The 18,833-nt window shown below is 36.0% G+C and overlaps 1 protein-coding gene across 5 annotated transcripts in view; it reads right to left on the bottom strand.

Moving 5' to 3' along the window:
• Nucleotides 1–18,833, bottom strand: part of LAMA2 (laminin subunit alpha 2) — a 537,163-nt gene that overhangs the window by 84,016 nt on the left and 434,314 nt on the right. For all 5 annotated transcript variants that reach the window (XM_070496423.1, XM_070496424.1, XM_070496425.1 and 2 more), the window contains 3 exons: nucleotides 17,064–17,180; nucleotides 16,177–16,340; nucleotides 14,720–14,858 (listed from right to left, as the gene is read on the bottom strand). In XM_070496423.1, the coding sequence (XP_070352524.1) occupies nucleotides 14,720–14,858; nucleotides 16,177–16,340; nucleotides 17,064–17,180 (420 nt within the window). The remainder of the gene's footprint in view (nucleotides 1–14,719; nucleotides 14,859–16,176; nucleotides 16,341–17,063; nucleotides 17,181–18,833) is intronic.

Raw genomic sequence — 18,833 nt, 5'->3', positions numbered from 1 at the left:
AGCAAGGCTGTTAGGTAGGTTGGAGTCAATTTCTGGAAAGTTTGAAAGTCAGACTAAGGAAACTGGACAATAAGGCATGTGGAGTCATTGCATGTTTCTGAGTAGGAGCGTATGATCAGAGCCTCGGTCCAGGAAGATGAACTGGGCAGCTGTGTGGGAAGAAAAGGAGACGTCAGCTGGTCATTGTAACAGCATGGGCCAGAGAAAAGAGAGCTGCAACTGCAGGCAGGGGCAGCGGAAATGAGAGGTTTGGGTTCAAGAGATGTGGAGGAATAAAACAGGTTTCAGTGTTTCAGGAAGCACTCCAAAATATTACAGTAAAGAGCTGACGGCATACAACTGTCAGTTATAAGCAGTATACCAACAATCCAGGTTTAAATGACAAGCCTTTCATATGATAACAGAATGGAAAACGCTAACATGTTATGGATGAACAGAACTGTTTCAACTCATTGGAATTTGGAGAGTTCCTTTTCCAACATTGCTTAGTAAGTCACTGGAGCACATCGACAATATCAAGACAGGTGATGAAGCAGCATTTTCCAAGCTAATTATACTTCATACATATTCATAAGCATCACATCTGAGTTTCCGAGCTGTGTCTACAGCATATGTGAAATATAAATGAGGTTCTTAGTGTTGCAAGATATTTTGTTTCTTGCTTTTTAGAGATTATATTTTTATAAATAAGTTCTTTTCTCTGTGCGTGTGTATATATATATATATATATACACATATATACACGTATGCATGTGTATATATAAATTATTATAATATACAAAATAGAATCTATTACTATATGTAGGTTGCTGTATGTTTTTATTAGTCAATAATTACCTATAGAAAATATGAGATGATTTGAAGCATCATTAGAGAAGGAAAGATATAGGAACAGTGAAATGATAAAGTATATAAAGATTTAACAGAGGACTTGGCACTTAATTGGCTTTTCATACATGCTAGTTTTTTTTCTTCCTACTATTTGTTAAATATTCATAGTGTCTCATTAAAGCATCATGTCATTGATTAATAGATGAATGAATTGATTGATTTACCCAACAAAAGTTTTTAGCTGTCTCAAGCACCAGAATCAGCTCTGATTATTCAAAGATGGAAAGATTCTGTCTTCCCTAATGGAACTGTACTGAAGTGGAGAGACAGACAAAATATTCCTTATAAAGAAAATGATTACTGTCATAATGGAGCACAGAAATATCTGTTTTGTTGTCAGAGGAGGCCCTATTAGGAGAAGGAGATGCGAAGGTCAGATCTGAAATTAAGCTTATCAGATGGTAAACCTGCACCCCAGTGATTTATTATTTAAATGAGCAAACTTGAAAGTTATTGTTTATATTACTTTTTATATTATACTTTTATTATTTTTCTAAATGCTCCTCAAATGACTGTTTTATTAGAGATAAATTTTCTTAATTCATTGAAAGAGTTGGCTTTAAGGAAAGAGGCAGAATATTTCTTTTCTTTTTTGTTTTTTAAAGAAAGTTGTAACTGAAAATTCATCAGCTTGGTTTATGATCTATTCTGTTACTTACTCTTTATGAAATAATTTACTTTAGAAGATAAGCCTTGCATATTTCCAAAGGGGATAATGTGCCAAGATAATATATAACTTAGATGATTTTAAATTTAAAATCTTTTTAATAAATAAAACTGATCAAAATGTACAGGGATCTATGTAAAGAATGGTAATTAGCTGCAATGTGTTTATGTAAAGGATACATCAGAAGAAATTTATATTGAGGTATGTTAGGCTGCTGGAAAAAATGAAGGAGAACTTTCTTACTATACAAAATAAATTCTCAGAAGAAATGGTGGAATCTAGTCCTACATACATTTTAAAAGATAAAAAATTTTTGAGACTATTGAAAAAATGTACATGGGATGTTAATTGATATAGTAAGCTACAAAACAGTTATATAAAAATTATCTATTTGTACAAAAACTATTTGCATAGGAAAAGGTATAGACAGATAAACAACATTATAAAAGTGATTATTTGTGGTTGGGGGGATCATGCACATTTTGCAGTTTCTCCTTCTTGCTTGTCTGTATTTCTTATTTTTCTATAATGGATATGAACTGCTTTTGTAATAATTGAAAAGATCATTACATAATTTTAAAATAAGGAAATCACTGTGTATCAATTTTAAAGGTGTTTTAACATAGCCTTTATTTTTAAAATAGTATAAGATATTAAAATGAAATAGTGAATCAAAAATGAGTCAAGAAACAATTCAAAGGGACTGCCTTGGTGAGCAATCTGTCGAAGGGCTGTCTACCCAGCATTGCATACTATGTCTTACAATGGGAGGAGCCATGAATCTCTTCAAGACTGAAAGCACAGAAAGGAGATTCAGAGATGAAATGGGAAATCCCCAAAATTGCTCAGGAGAATTTAGGATGTGTGTCTGCAGATTTTCAGCTTGATGAGAGCACCGAGAAAGACAATCAAGAGAGGATTTAAAAATATGTAACTAAGTGAGAATAGGTTTACACCAATTACAGCATGACAGCCATTGTTTCGGCACCTATGGGTGTCACCAGCTTGCTGCAATGAGGCAGGGACTGGACAAGCTGTTGGCCGTAGGATGGGCTGAAACTACAGAGAATCTTGTTTTTGAGTCAAGGCAATGGAGAAGTGTCTACTGACTTAGAGAACATACTCAGAGGGCTTAGGGTTTTCTCTCCAGTTAATGTCCAGAATCAAACCCAACATGGTGATTTCACCTTTTGATTATTCCGCCTATAGGTGGAAATCCTAAATAGGGCATTTGAGAGCACTGCTGCCTTGAATAAAATTAGTTCAAACTTATGCTGCAACATAGCATCAATCTGAAGAGTTTCTGACTGATGACACAAACCCTTTTTAACATTTTGTACCCTGAATTTTTAAATACGTCTAATGCTGGATCATAAAATGGAAATTTGCTTCTCTGTTTCCATTAGATTTTTTAAAGTTATTGATTCAAATGAATGTATCATGTACAAAGACAACCACTAAAGTCACGGTAGCTCAATGAACAGGATTTTCACACACAGATTCAATGCTGTTCTAGGTAACTGAGATCCTCACTGACTTTTTCATAGTCGCTATTGTGTGAATCACTCAGTTCCTAGATAAGTTGCTGAATTGCTGATGAAGGAGGAGAAATGCTCACCAGTTTTATTGCAAATTTAATCATCCTATCAATTATGGATTTATATCATTTTTCCATTAACACTACACTGGTATGAAACAAATTCCAATGATTATAGACATTAACAAGAAGTCAAAATTACTGTTTGAATGACTTCTAAGTAGTGGTTAACAGAATAAATACAAGGTATATGTGAGTTAAAGTTTACAACTTGACTGACACCATATTTTATTGGGCCTTTTGAATGTGATATGTACTCTGCTAATATTTACACAGTTCTTTATGTAGGAAATAAAAAATCAAAAATGACCTTGCGAGTATTCTTTATGGATTTTGGTTCATCCAATTACACAAAGCAAATATTAAATAAGACAGACTGAAGAGAATATATGACCACATTTCTAAACAAACACTCATTAGAAATGCCTTAATGTTTAATCCCACTATTCCAAGATTCACAATGTTTAACTATATGATTTATTGACCAATAGCAGTGGTGTTAAAAGAATCTTGCTACTATAAGGACTCAAAACAAATAAAGAAGAAAAAATTATTAGGAATAATATTAAAGGAAAATAATAGGAAGGAAAGGAAAAATTATAACAAAGAAAAGGAATAAATTATGTAGGTAAAAGCTAGAAAACACTATTTTTACTAGCATGACAAATAATAGAAACATAAATATGATTTGAGGGCAGGTTAGAATTCTATTTATCTCTGACTATGCTGTGTGTTGTGTTTCATAATGCTATTTACACATCAAGTACCTTGAATATGTGGTTAAAAATATTAAAAATTTAAAGAGAAAATTGAAAATGTGGACATGCGTAATATTTCGTACTTATCAATAAATAGTTCATTAGCACCACTCATAAGCACTGCAACTGTCAAAGAGTAAGAAACAATCTTATGTAATTGGAGATTGAATATTAAATCAGATAAGACATTAAGTTCTATTCTCTGAGGACTATATTTTCTATAGGAATAAAGCCAACAGAGGGATCAGAATAGACTGCACAATATTTCTTGGAAAGGTAGTATTACTTTAGTGGGCACATCTCAAAACATAGATAATATGTGCTTACTTTGAAGACAGATCTTCTAATTGCCAAATTCTGACCAGCTGTCTTCTTCCCCCATCTTGACTCAGAAATTCCAGCATACCACTAGAACCTAATTCTCATCAATTAAAAAAAATCCTACAAAGTATCTACATTCAAACAGATATTCAGACATTATGTCAAACTCAATAGGGAAAGAAATTAATTTTATTTTTCCTTTGAAATTTTCTTCTCTATTCAACTTTTCTCTCTCTCATGGCAAGATAAATAGCTTGTCAATTCTGAGTCTCTGGAGCCTTTGAGCTATTCTAGACTATTCTAGATTTCTAGCCTCACTGTTTGGAGACGGGAGGGGACGATCTCCATTTAGTGATTAGTTACTACATGCCAGGAGTTACCTAGGTTAAAATCATGGAATATTGTTTGCGAAATAGTGAAAGAGTTAGACACTCAGGGGGTCATTCATGGTTTTCCATGTTTCTGCCTATTGGGAGTCTATTGTCATCCTCAATTTTAATTGTGGAGACAGTGTTTTGTGGGAAAAGGAAGCAGGAACAAAACCAAACACCACAGCCAAGCGGTGAAACAGTGGCAGCTGACACGAGAGCAGACTGCACAGAGCAGAAAGCCAGCAGAGAGGCACAGCATCTCTCGAAGCCCCGGATGCTGGGGCCATGCTGTCCGTGTCTGACCCAAAGGTTTGTGCCAGTGGCGATGGAACTGGCCAGGGTACTGCTCGCCACGCTGTGTACCCTGGCATCTCTCTCTTAGTGGGGACGCCTGTCCTAACTCAGCCAGTGACTGCATGGGTTAGTGGAGGCCCTGACCATACTCTTCCCACGAGGAAGTAAAATAAACAAGAAGAAAACAAAAGGCTCCTCAGAAATATGGATTGTTTAATTTAAAATTTGAGTTTTGAGCAAAAGGCTAATTGTTTTCGGAAAACAGTACCAAGAGAACAAATAAAATGGAGTAACTGTGCAGGGGAGATCACTGGGAAATGAAACTGTGATGGAGTCGAGAGAAGAAGGATGACTTCAGCAGAGGAATCTTCCCGTTAGCAGGACAGAGATACTCCCCTGACCACACCAACACGGAGTTTTAGATACATACGCCCCTCCGTCCCTTACAGTTACTATCCCCTCACCCTGCACAGCTGGGTATAAGCCAGGAAGAGGTGCTCAGAAGCCAAAGAAGGCCAGGCCTCAGAAACAACAGGTAAGGTAGAGGGTAAGTCAATCATGAGAATAAAAGTAAATAATTCACTGCAAGTTGTTTTATGGAATAAAGAAGCCCTCTCTGCTTCCCTCTTGCCAGAGCAACTGGCAACCAGACATCAAGTGCCCACGTCTCTCCCCCACTGAAAATAATCAGAGGGGGTCTTTAAGGAAAGGGAAGGGCTCCAGAGAAAAGACTTCTACATTCTGTCTTGGAACAGTTATGGTTATAGATAAAATATATGATTTTGTGATATTGTGACAATATGAAAGTTAAAAGGGTAGAAGTAGGGAGAATGAGGTCACAAAGCCTTCATCTTACAGAGTGTGGAGTCCACCATCCCTGGAACAGAAAACAGAGCTCTAAGTACCTTTACTTGAGTTAAAAAAGAAAACAGTAAAGGATCCAAACACGGTGATGTGTCTGTACTGGAAAACGGGTGGGAGGGAAATGCAACGTGATACTCTCTTAGTGAATTGCATCTCATTTATCACAGCTGTGATTAAACAGATAATACCCTAAAGTAATGAATCACGTGATAGCATAATCATAATGATTATAATGATAATAAAATGATAATAAGAGATATACGGAAGGAGAAGAAGTAGTTGATAGATTTAGAACAATTTGCTCCTGTGGGTGTGAGTTTAGAGGTAAGAAAAGTCAGGTTATTTTTGCTTGAAATTATCTGCTTCTCTTTTCAGTTTAAAATCAATTAAAATACAAATGCATCATGAATTTAAAAAGAAAAGAAATTATTTAAGGCCTCTTACACTTTCATTTTAGTTAAAACATTTACCTAGGAATAATTTAAGCATACAGATAAGAACAAAACTTAGTATAGAAACCTGTATTCCCATCATCCATATCTGATTGATATTAACTTTTTGCTGTATTTGATCAGCTCTTTAAAAATATCCATTTGGATTTGAGTTGCCAATATTGTACTTACAGTTTTGCATCTCTATTTATGATTGGCCTACAGTTTTCTTTTTAATACTGTCCTATACAGGCTTTTGCCATCAAGCAAAAATAAAATAAGCTGGGGAATCTTTCCTTCTTTTTCTGTTCTTTAGAATGTTTGGATGAATCCTTAAAACTTCAGTAGACATAGTTATTTTGTTTCAGGTAAATTACTAAGTACTGATTCAATTCATTTAATGACTATAGAGTTCTACTCAGGTTTACTATCTCTTTTCGAGAAGATTTAGATGTATTGTCTACTTCGTCAAGCATTCAAATTTACTAGAATAAAGTTGCTCATGTACCCTAGTATATGCATGTTTATTAAATCTATATTATATCCATAGTTCTTTCCCCCTCTTCATTCCTGATCTTATTCGCACATGTCATCTCTCTGCTTAATTGTCCTCGTCTTGCCTGTTTATTGTAAGAATCAGCTTTCTATTTTGTCAACCCTGTCTAATATTTTCTTCTAAGTCATTAATTTCTGCTTTCTTGTTTATTCCTTTCTTTGTACCTTTTTTAACTTCTTGAGCAGAAACTTTAAATAATTGGGTTTAGTTCCCATCCTTTCCTATATCTGCATTTAAAACTTTGTCACTTTAGTGCCACTTTATTTGTATCCCACAACTTTTGCTGTGTAGAAGTTTTATTTCCATTCAGTTATTAAATATTTTTAAATTTCAGATTATGTTTTTTCTTTGACCCATGAATTACTTTGAAGAGTGTTTTTTATTTAAAACATTTTTGAGGGGCAGTCTTTCTGTGTAATTTTCTAACGTTATTGCGCTGTGCTCGGAGGCTGTAGTCTAGGTGCTGTTGGATCCACGGGATCTGCTGATACTTGCTTTGTGGTCTAGTTCATGGTCTTTTTTTTTTTTTTTTTAAGTTTCGTGAATGCTTTATCTAATGGGGCATATAGAATTAACCATCTCATTGATATAGAGTTCTAAAGACCATTAAATCAAGCTTGTTTATGGTACTTTTCAAATCTCCTGCATCCTTACATCTCTTAGCTTGAACTATCAATTTTTAAAGAGAGATATGGTAAAATCTCCCACTATAATTACAGATATGTTGATTTCCTCATTCTGACTTTTGCTTTTGTTTATTCTTAGGCTTTGCAGTTATAACCTTGCAGGTTCAGAAATTTTTAATCTTCCTGCTAGCTTGTTCTTTTTATTATATTATGATGACTCTCTTTATCTCTAATAACTCTTCTTAAAAAAATTAAAGCCTATTTTGATTGTTATTAATATACCAGCTTTCTTCTGGTTAGAGTTCCCCAGTGTATCCTTTCTCATTTCTTCATCTTCGGTCTTCTGTACCCTCAACATGAGTGGCATTTTGTGTATGTCCTATACAGATGGCTGCATTTGTTAAACATTTTTTAATCCAATATGGAAATCATTGCTACTGAACTAGTAATTTAACTTGTTTGCCTTTATTATGAAGATAATGTGAAGCTGAGACAGTTAATGCTCATCAAATATTCTACGTGACTCCTATTTTCCCCAGCCTCACTTACAGTTAGGGTGAGGCACGTGACTACTTCTGATCCATAGACCAGATATGGCCCAGCTAAGGCAGGTGAGAGCTAGCAGGTGTCTTCCTTCTTTCTCTTTCTCTGCCAGGACGACCTCGGAGGCTACGTGGTGTGGTGTAGCTAAAGGATGAAGAAAGGTTGTCTGACACACATTAGGTGTGATATGAGACAGAAACTTGAATTGTGTTAGGCTACTGAGATTTCAGGGGTTATCTCCTGAGGCAGCTAGAAATAATTACCCTGACTGCTGTATTTGGATTTAATTCTATCATACTTGGTGTTTTATATTTACTGGGCTTTTTTTATTTTTGCTCCTGTTCTGTTTTTGCCTTTTATAGAGTCAATTGAAAATCTCCTTCTCCTTCACACATGTTTTTCTCTCTGCTTATTTGGAAAATATAGATGTTTGTTATGGTTAATTTTCTGTATTGACTTGGCTAGCCTGTGGAACCCAATTTTTTTTTTTTTTCTGCTTTATCTCCCCAACACCCCCCCCACCCTGTACACAGTTGTATATCTTAGTTGCAGGTCCTTCTAGTTGTGGGATGTGGGACGCCACCTCAATGTAGCCTGACGAGCGGTGCCATGTCTGCGCCCAGGATCCGAACCCTGGGCCGCCTCAGCGGAGCGCGCGAACTTAACCACTCGGCCATGGAGCCAGCCCCTGGAACCCAATTTTTGGTCAAACACCAGTCTAGATGTTGCTGTGAAGGAATTTCTTAGACGTGATTAACATTTAAATCAGTAGACTTTGAGTAAAGCAGATTATCCTCCAGAATGCGGGTGAACCTCATCCAGTCAGTTGAAGGCCTTAAGAGAAAAGACTGAGGGCCCCCAAGGGAGGAGTCTGCCTCCAGACGGCCCTTGGACTTGACACTGCAACAGCTATTGCCTGGGTCTCCATCCTAGCACCTGTCCTTCAGAATTCAGACTCACCAGCCCCTGCAACGGTATGAGCCAATTCCTTCAAAGAAATCTCTCTATTGGTCCTGTTTCTCTGGAGAACTCTGATTAATGCTGCTATTTTTATTCTATAACTATCCTCAATGTTTAATACGTACTTAACAAAGATTAAATCTGACCAGTTTTTTACTCTCCTAAAAATTCAAGAACTTTAAAAACTTTAACCTCTGACCATTTGCTCTATCTTCATGTTATTATTCTCTTGCTTTTTAGTTCTACTTTTTAAAACGATTCCACATATTTAGTAATTGTTATCTGATTTTCACAAGGCTTACTTAGATTTGTACACATTTACTATTTTCCTGTTCTCTTCCTCTTTAATTCCCAATTTCTTTGATTTTGTTGACATCTCTTTTGAAGCATATTTTATAGAAACTCAGTGAGAGTCTGTGATTGGTAAACTCTCGGTCTTTCTTTATCTGAAAATGCCATTATTTTGTTGTCTCCTCTGAATAAGGTGTAAATGGGCATAGACTTCTGAGTTGCCAGGCTGTTCCATCAGTGCCATGAGGATATCAGTGCATCATCTTCTGACTTCTATAACGACTTCAGTGTGAAACACGCTAACTCGCAAATCTTATTCCTCTGTAGATAATCTGCATTTTCACTCTAGATTATTTTAATATTTTGTTTTCTTTTTCTTTTCTGTTTCTGTAGTTTAACAATGATCATTCCAGGAGTGGACTTCTTTTTATGTGTCATGATGGGCTTCCTTAACTTGAGGAATCAACTATTTCACCAACACTTGAAAATTTTCAGTATTTCCTTGACTCTTACTACTCTCTGTTCTCACTCTTTTCAACTTGTGGAATTCCTAATAGACTTCACTAAATTTTTACAATCTAAATTCCTTGTCTCTTAAACTCCTTTTATATTTTTACCATGTTTGTTGCATTCTGGGTAATGTTTCAACTCTTTTGATTAACTAATTCTCTTTTCCTCTGTTATTCATTATTTAATTTAAATTACTATGTTTTTTATTTTTAGAAATTTTATTTGCTTCTTGCACAGATTTTCATAAGCTTTTTTAGTTCTTCTTTTGTCACTCTTCTGTTTATTCTTTTAACATTTTAATAATTTTAAACAGTTTTATTTAATATTCTCTTTCAGAGTTTTCAATAATCTTAGGAGCATGTAAAGTGCATTGTCTGCCTACCCTCTCTCCTAGTTGATTAGTTACTGTATCTAAACAGACTAGTTTTTTAATATCCTTCTAGATGCTCTAGGGGTTTCAACAGGCAGGACCAGTCCTCAGCCCTCCATTAATTTTTCAGCTTGGGAAGTCTTGTGCCATATGGATGGTATAAATTTGGACTTCAATCTGTAGGCTTGTGGTTTTAGCATCTTATGAGAGACATCTTTCACAACTGGAGGCATGAAAAGAAGGCTCCTTGGAATGTTCTGGAGGTGGAAGGCATGAGTGTTCTCTGATGAGCACAATTGTTCCAGAGTTTCCTGTTTTGGCATACATTCAACTAGAGACTCCTCGTTTTGTAGGTTCAGAGTGATGTCTGTGATGTCTTTTTTCCCTATCTGGGCTTTACAATCCCAGCCCCTAGACATCATGATCTATATTTATGTTCCAAATTCATGGAGTCACCAACGTGCCAGCTCTAGAATGTGCCATTCTGTTTTCACCTCCCTCTTTATGTTTAGATTTCCTTTTGTTTCTTCTTTCTAAAATGAAGTACATACTAAATTTTGGGAGTTATAATTTATCTAGGATTTCTCTGAATTCCTAACATGAGGATGGCTTTGAATGAGCTCAGGCTGCCATGTTGTCAGAGCTCCCTGATTTTGCTTTTTGGTGTCCTTGCTTTCTATCAGGGTTTTTCTCCCCACTGATCTGCCACTTAAGAGTAAAAGACCCAATTTATTCCTTAGATTCTTCACCCTAAAGCAAGAAAAAGCTCCTTTGGAAGTTTCTATGGATTTTTACTCTTCTCTTATTAAGGAACAAACACTGGGAAGTCACTTACAACAGCAGTTCGTGTATTTATTAGGATCAAGTGTCTATGGCTTTACCCTTATTTAATTTTTAGTTATATTTTCCTCCTGTACAATATCATTTTTTCTAGACTTTCCTCCTCTCTTTAGTTTATCTAAAGCCTACATCTTGCTTTCACAGCACTCTTCTTTACTAACTATCCCATGATTATTATTTCTATGAGAAAATGCATCACTTAAAAACTGCCGTCACTTTCTTCTCTATTTTATATTATTTCTCCTAGAAATCCCTGCGAAGGACCACCCTGAAGGTTTTTAGAATCACGGCTCCCAGGAATGATGGATAATTGCAGCAAGTGACAGAACCTGAATTTGGAGAATAAAGAGGAAGACCACATTGTGTCCTGGAGTTGAAGGCCAGTATAAATAAATTCTGAATTTCTAATGCTCATTCTTAGTGAGGATCAGAGTAAACACTGAGACTAATTGAGAAAGGGGATCTGGACTAGAGGGTAGTAAGCAACATTGTTGGTGTGTGTGTGTGTGAGAGAGAGAGAGACAGACAGACAGACAGACAGGCCAGACAGCCAAAGAGAGAGAGAGAGTTTCAGACAATAACGGTAACTACAGGGTGAAGAAGGGGAGACAGAAGAAGTAGGGCTTCTTCAGTTGCCATGGGAAGTGAAAGAGTGATTCATTTTTTTTAGTGCAAGATACCTCAGGAAGGTGAGGACTGCCTACATTTTCTACATCGAAGTCCACCTCACATAGTTCATCCCATTTCACTTAAAGAAAGGGCAAGAAGGAGGAAAGGAAGGAAGGAAGGAAAGAAAGCATTTCAGAATAGGCAGAGATTGTGTGAGTATTGTTGTGTGATGATTCTTCATTCTTAGAGGATCAGAACTATGGAATTCGTTCTACATTACCCTTCCTTGTTGTTGTTTGGCTACACCAGATTCAAGCACATAGAGTCTATAACCTTTCCAGTGGAAAGGGCAGAGGGCCTCCTATCCCAGGGCCACTGAAGCCGAGCCTACTACCTCTGGTAGTCCTTCCAAGGATGAGCAGCATATGAAATGCATTTGTTCACCTGCTTCTAAAATCTAATCTGGTTGTTAATATGGGTTTCAAGTTCACCTCTGATCTAGAAATGTTTTTTAAAAAAGGTTTAATTCTCTGCCGTTTTAGGGTCTGAGGACTTTTTAGAGCATCAAAGCAATTAAGATTAGAAAAAAATTACTGGTTCTCCATATTCTATTTTCTGAACAGTGACATATTTCTTTTCTCCCTTTCCTTGCACTCACCAATGAGAGGTACTAAATGAGATGTTATCTTGGAGATGGTGTGTAGGAAAATGAATAATTTATAGTAGTTTTTCCACCCAACACTAACAGAAAAATAGTGTTTGTGTTTTCATGTCTATGTTCCTAAAATACTTCCTTTGGATATTTAAATAAATTGTATATGCAAGACAAGTAGCTGTTACTCTTTAATAGGAATACTACACTAAAACTTTAATTGCATAAAACCTCTACCTGCTTATTATTTAATTAAAATAAAGGATCAACTTTCTTCTCACTTACATTTTCCTTTCAATTCCATTCTTGATTATGTGTGTGTTTATAAATAGGCAGACTTAAGTAGATTTTTAAAAGTGAAATTGCTTTAAAAGTGTTGTCAATTATGCTTTGAGGTTATTTCCACTGTTCATTTATTTCTATTCCTATGGTATTTTCAATGTTTTTTTTCTTCTCACATTATCTCACATCCATTTTCTTCACAATAGTAATTGGCTGTTTTATTGCTCCTCTAAGGGGTCTTTTTTCTCCTCTATGTATAAATTCCCACTTTTTTTTTGTACTTTCTAGTTTATTGAAAACCTTCTTCCTTCTTTGTAAGGCTAGACTCAAATGAGTAGAGGACGCTTCTGTATTGTTACCCTTTGAAATAATAAACTTAACCTCATTCTTCTGTGTTTATCTACAGCTCTAGCAATACCAGATCTTACATTTGTGGAATGCTAGTCCTATCTAGGTAATTGCTCAACTTAGTGATTGGCAAATATATTTATTTTCCAGTAAAATAAAACTATATTGTAATGACATAATATATGTTATAATATATTAAAGCTTTACTTATTCTATTTGTGAAATGCAGTCCAACAAAATTTCTGGGATCAATTAGATAGCCATTTAACAAAACAGCGATTCTTTTTAGCCCTTATTTTGTAATTTTTCGGGATTTAATAATTTTTACATGGTTTCTGGAAGGAGAGCAAGAATAACAACAACAAGGGGACCTACTGTAATGTATTAGAACCTCCCCTAGCTCTGTGTTTGAGGTTGGCTAGCCTATCATGTATAAGCATCGGTGTTGAGGAAAAGTGAACGTTTCATGTTGGCACAAAATTGAGAGTCTCCTACGCGTAAAGTGCTCCTATTAAATTTGGGTGAAGTTAAACAGCTCTTAACATAAAACATTAGAAGTCTATAAGGATGAAGCTATGACAATAGTCAGATTTTTTTTGGTACAAAAGATTGTGAATAGGCATGAAAAATATCCGTTAGAAGGACATTCATTCATTCACTCATGAGTGCCTCCTATTTACCAGCCACTGTGCTAGATGCCGAAAATGGTCAACCAATAAAACATAGGTCAGATGAAAATGGGGAACTTGGAAATTAGGGTCTTTAAAACAGAAAACTATCTAGGAGAAAATGGATAAATAATTTAGTTTAGATTTGAAAAACTGGTTCATTTTGAAAGCATAACTGAGCATAAGGAAGTTTCTGCAATAATTGTGTCATGATTTTGAAAAAGAATAAACAGAACATATGGTATTAGTAGAGCTCATGCCAGAGAAACCAAAACAGCAGTAATTGCTGATGGCGTGTAATGTTTTCACTATGACAGCAATATAAACCCTCCAAGAGCGTGGTAAATATCTCTGATATCCCTGAGATCCAAGAAAGCGTTTGTGCCTTATACCAATGCAAAGAAAATATTGATCTATTTCTTTAACTCCAATTATTTATGCATATTTCATTCACAGCCAAACGTCCAATCCAGTTTTCTTTCCTCCTGAAATTCTGATATCTTGGGGAGATTCTACGTGAAGCCAAAGGAATAACTAAGGGTTCTGAACATTTTAACTCACGATATGCTTCTGATGAAATATTTTTAGGCCTAAAATAGAATTACCAAAGTTTATCACATAACTTATTTACAGAGTGCTGCTCTACATGTAAAGGATGAAGATTTGTCACTATTGAAGGTGCTCAGATAATGTGCTATACTTGAAGCCAACGAACTCTAAAATATTAATTCAAAATTTATTTTGAACAAGGATGCAGCCAAAGGTTGCTTTGAAGGCAAATGTTTCACTTGATAAAAAATACTATAAAGAGTTTAGAAGCATGGGATCTGATGTGTTTTGTAAAATACTTTATAGTCAAACTTCACATATAACCAGTTTGTGTATGACTGCACGCAATAGTGTTAATTTTCAAGGCACTTTCTTACTGATGACATTTGGAATAATAGTGATAAATTTCCTTGTCCGGAGTCTTATGTTTGACTGTTTTTCTTCTGTGAGTTGGTAGCACAGATCTGCTTGGCATCTGTGATAATTTAGAGACTCTTATCAGCGGTGGTTAATGAATGACTAAGAAGAATTCTGCTGCGATTACAGCACGTTGAGAACTTATTTTGGATAAAATTTAAAAGGAGGCTTTGAAAACAATTCAAAACAAATTTACTAAGTTATTAGGATTTTCCAGAGGTCATTTGAATTTGAGAAATTTAGTTTAGGTGCTTACTCAGAGATGGACTTCCATCCTCGGTAGGTAACGCTCTTTGTTTCTTACCAGTTTTGTAGCTTCATGTGCCAGACCTTTGGCTTCTTTGGCAATTTTCTCCGCTTCATCAATATAGTCCTTAATATTGCTGTAAGCTTTGAAGGCTGCAGTGGCATTGAAGGAGATGTTTTTAGCCTCGTCAAGGATTCTGTTGGGATTACCCAAAAAAAGAGCATCAGAGCAGTTGGTAGTCAAATGAAGAACATCCTACTTATAACAAATAAGGTTTCCAAATAATCAGAGGCAAGATAATTATGATTATTCTAAATCATAATAAAGTACGTATTTATTGTATTATGTTGTAGCTTTCAATTTAAACTCATATTCCTAAATAATTCAGTTATAAAATACTATTGAGGTATTTTTAAATACCGACGGTATCCTCCAAAAGCTTCTGCAACTGTGTGCACCATGCAAGTGCGAGCAGTGGGACGATCCTTTTTGTCCTTTGAGAAGCACGTGACATGCTTCCTAGCACTTGTACCACATGACTGGAATGAATTTCACAAGATCTCCCTAAGCTAGGTTACTTCCCAGAGGAGGAAAACAAATCTCAGAAGGTTAAATAGCTTGTCTCCGGTCATACGACCAAAATGTCACTAATTAAGGACGTGTAGCCCATGTCTGCTGACTTCTAGCTTACTGCTCCATCTACCAACCTTCACGCTACATTGGCAAAAATTTGTTAGAAAATTAATTATGCATGAATTGTGCCCAGGGTCTTCAAATATTAATATTTTCCTTTGTGTCAATGGGTATTAAGTATTGGAACAGAACCTTACACATATCATGTATTATACACATTTATTTGGGAAAATGATTCTTGGAGCTATTAGCCCTATGTTTGTTATGACAATCCCAGAATTGTAGGGGAAGCATACCGGTTATTCCCAGAAGGCTGTTTATAAGTCAAACACACCTCGCCACTTGCCCCTCCCTCCTCTGACCCACATAAGAATCCCAGCTCTGGTGAGCTGCTATTTCTCAGGGGAATATGTAGTGTCTCCCTGGAGTTTGAAAGAGAAAAAAAGACTTAAAGGCTATGTATGGAGACACATTTTCAAAAGCTACCCTTTTAACAATAAATAGATCTGATTTCATTAAAAATATAAAAGTGAAATTTGAAGCAGAATGTGTGTTTATATATTATTATTTAAAATGCTAATAAGGCAACTGCTGTGCTCCTAATAAAGAACAGAAACTATTTTTTCCAAGTGTAGCCTAGGGCTGTGTTCACTCCCACCAAGCCAGATTTGAATACATTTTTAACTCAGACTTTTGATGCTGCTCCAGTCGAGCTTTGCCTAGACTCTCCTAATTAGGCTCTTCCACAGAAAGGCCATGCAGCTTGTATGTTCATAATTACAGAAATCAAGATTTGAAAGCCACTCTCTACTGTTTCTGTTAGTCAAAACTTTTGGACAAGTGTCAAGATACACAGACATTTCCAACAACAAATGACATACCCATCAAGGACAGCAGATGAGTCATTCAGCTGAGCTGCGTGGCTCTCAGCCTGGGACACCTTCTCAGCAAGCTTCCTGTCCTTCATTTCTTGGGAGAGGTCATCTATTTTATCTTTAAGTTCCTCAGACATGGGTGGCAATTTAGTTTGAATGTCTTCAACGTACTGATGTGTAGAGAAGAGAAGCTATTTTAAGTAACTGAGTCCAAGCCTCCTCTCACTTACTAATTTCTCTATGAGATCTAATTAGACTCGCTTAGTTTTTTATGAAACTTCAAATTTTCTAATATAGCGAAAAGAGAATAGAGAATAGAAGCTGTTATTTAATAAAAGAGATTAGAAAATATATGAAGCCAATTTACACGAAGAAGAATCTACTTTTTAAAAAAATGCTACTGCGTAAGGAAAAATTCTTAAATGCTAGTCACTAGGATCTTTTGAACCATTTGCATTTCTCTTACCACATATCACAGTATCTACTGCATTAGACAGTATGTTAAAAGTCTGTTTGTAGGTTTATATTTCTCTTTTAACTAACGTTATATAAACATTGAAACAGATTGAAAGTGCCGTCCTATGAACAAGAAATGCTCTTCATTCACTGTGGAAAAAATACAGGTTTCTGTGAGTGTTGAGAGGACCGTCACAGAGACATTCCCGTCTATTGGGAGAACAACATGAAGTTCTAATTGTTGCGAGCAGTATTGTGATCATACCACGTGGTCACAATAAAATGGTCACAATAAAATGATGCAAACACAATTTTACACCCACAAGAAAAAAATTTTCACGTTTGCTGATATTACTGAGACTTCTCATTGGTTCCATTTATGAAAGCCTATGTCAATATTGTCTTTCTTTTACCTTTGGGTTTTAGCAGATACTCACGTCTATGACTGAGTTGATTTCATCTGCAAGACGGTTGGCCTCATCAAGTATGTCATTGCCTTCTTTTAATGTGTTCTCAGTTTGTCTTTTGCCACTTGCAATGGCCTCCTTCTTTTCCTGTAGGACAGTATGAGCAAAACATCAAGATGCCCTTTGGGTAAAATCCTGTCCAGCCCTGTATTCCTGCCTTTCCTGAGCTGTCTGAGCAAAGGCTTTGCAAAAAAGGTATGTCATGTTGACAAGTAGGCTAGATGAGAATGACATGAACTTGCCAGCCAGTCCTCCAAGAGCTATTTTATTTAAACGCCTGTACAAGTACTTTCTTCCTCCCATTGTGAGAAAGTCATCCAAAAGAAGAAAACTTATATGATGGTAGCTGAGGAATTAAAAACGATTTTTAAAGCAAGTTGGACATCCATTTTTAACTAAAATATAGGCACTGAATATGTATTATGAACATGTGGTAGTGCACTGAATTACATTGGAACTAGATATTAAATTCCAAAACCTATGTCCAAATGAGTATTTTGTGAGTGTAAACATAAGGAGGTTTATTCTATGGGAGTTCTGTAAAAATTGGAAGAAGTGGGATTTTTAGGAGAACTTAGAGGAAGTACTTTTGAAAAAAAGAGAAACTATCACGTGGAAGAATAAACTTAATGGACTGTTTCATAAAAACAGAGTAGACTTGAATTTTTCTTTGAAACTGAGCTTGTTTCAAAACTACAGGGAACTCACTCCCTAGAAGAGTAAAATCAAGGAGAGAGAAATATTGCTATTTCTGCATTTGGAGCACAGGTTTGCCTATTTTTTTCTTTACGCTTTGGACTCATCACCTTTTTACCTGTGGATTTAACTGCATCAATTATAATTTTAAGCCTCTGCATTTATGTTTTTATATACATAATAAAGCTGGTTTATATATTCATTTACATCTCAAGACATGCCAGGTAGTTTATAAACTTTTCTCATTTAATTCTACACTAATTCTATGGGTCCTGTGTTCATCAACTTTTAAATGAACAGGAAATTGAACAAGTCAAGCGATATACCCAAAGTCACACAGTTAGTAAAGTGTGGTTAAGATTTGAACCCTAGTCTAACTAATAGTAGAGCCTGAGTCTGGTACTGTGAAAGCACTGACTCTCCTATTATAGAATCACATTTCCTATTTGCACTGGCATAGTGCTAATTTCACACCTTCCTTCCCTACCTCTTCACCACCACTTTAATGTGTTGCCAGGTACACATACCTTGTTCCTGCCTCCCAGCCTTTATGCTTGCAGTTCCCTCCACCATGTGCTCTTCCCCAGCTGTTTGTCTGGTTTCCTCCTCCATTCTCTGCTCATGGTCTCATCACTGACCACCTTATCTAAGGCAGCACTCATTCTCATTCTAGTTATTTTCTATATACTAGAGCACGGGGATTTCAAACTAGATTCAGGTAACAGCCTGCCTGGGTTGGAACCCCAGCTCTGCCCACTCACAAGCTATGAAACCTGGGTCAAGCATTTTTGCCTCAGGTAAAATGCTTAGTCCCTTACTACTCAAAGTGTGGCCCATTGACGAGCAGCATCAACGTCATCTGGAAGCTTGTTAGAAATACTCAATCTCAATGCCTTTTCGGAAACTACCAACTCAGAATCTGCATTCTAACAAGAACCCCAGGTGACTTATACACACAGTAAAATTTAAGAAGAACTGGCTTAGAACACTGCCTGGCACACAGTAAACACTACATAATTGTTAACAATTATAATTACCTTATTT

This window comes from Equus asinus, chromosome 24 (genome assembly GCF_041296235.1).
Source record: "Equus asinus isolate D_3611 breed Donkey chromosome 24, EquAss-T2T_v2, whole genome shotgun sequence".
NCBI lineage: Eukaryota > Metazoa > Chordata > Mammalia > Perissodactyla > Equidae > Equus > Equus asinus.
Note: the sequence above shows the minus strand (reverse complement) of the source record. Positions and strands in the feature narration are given on the sequence as shown.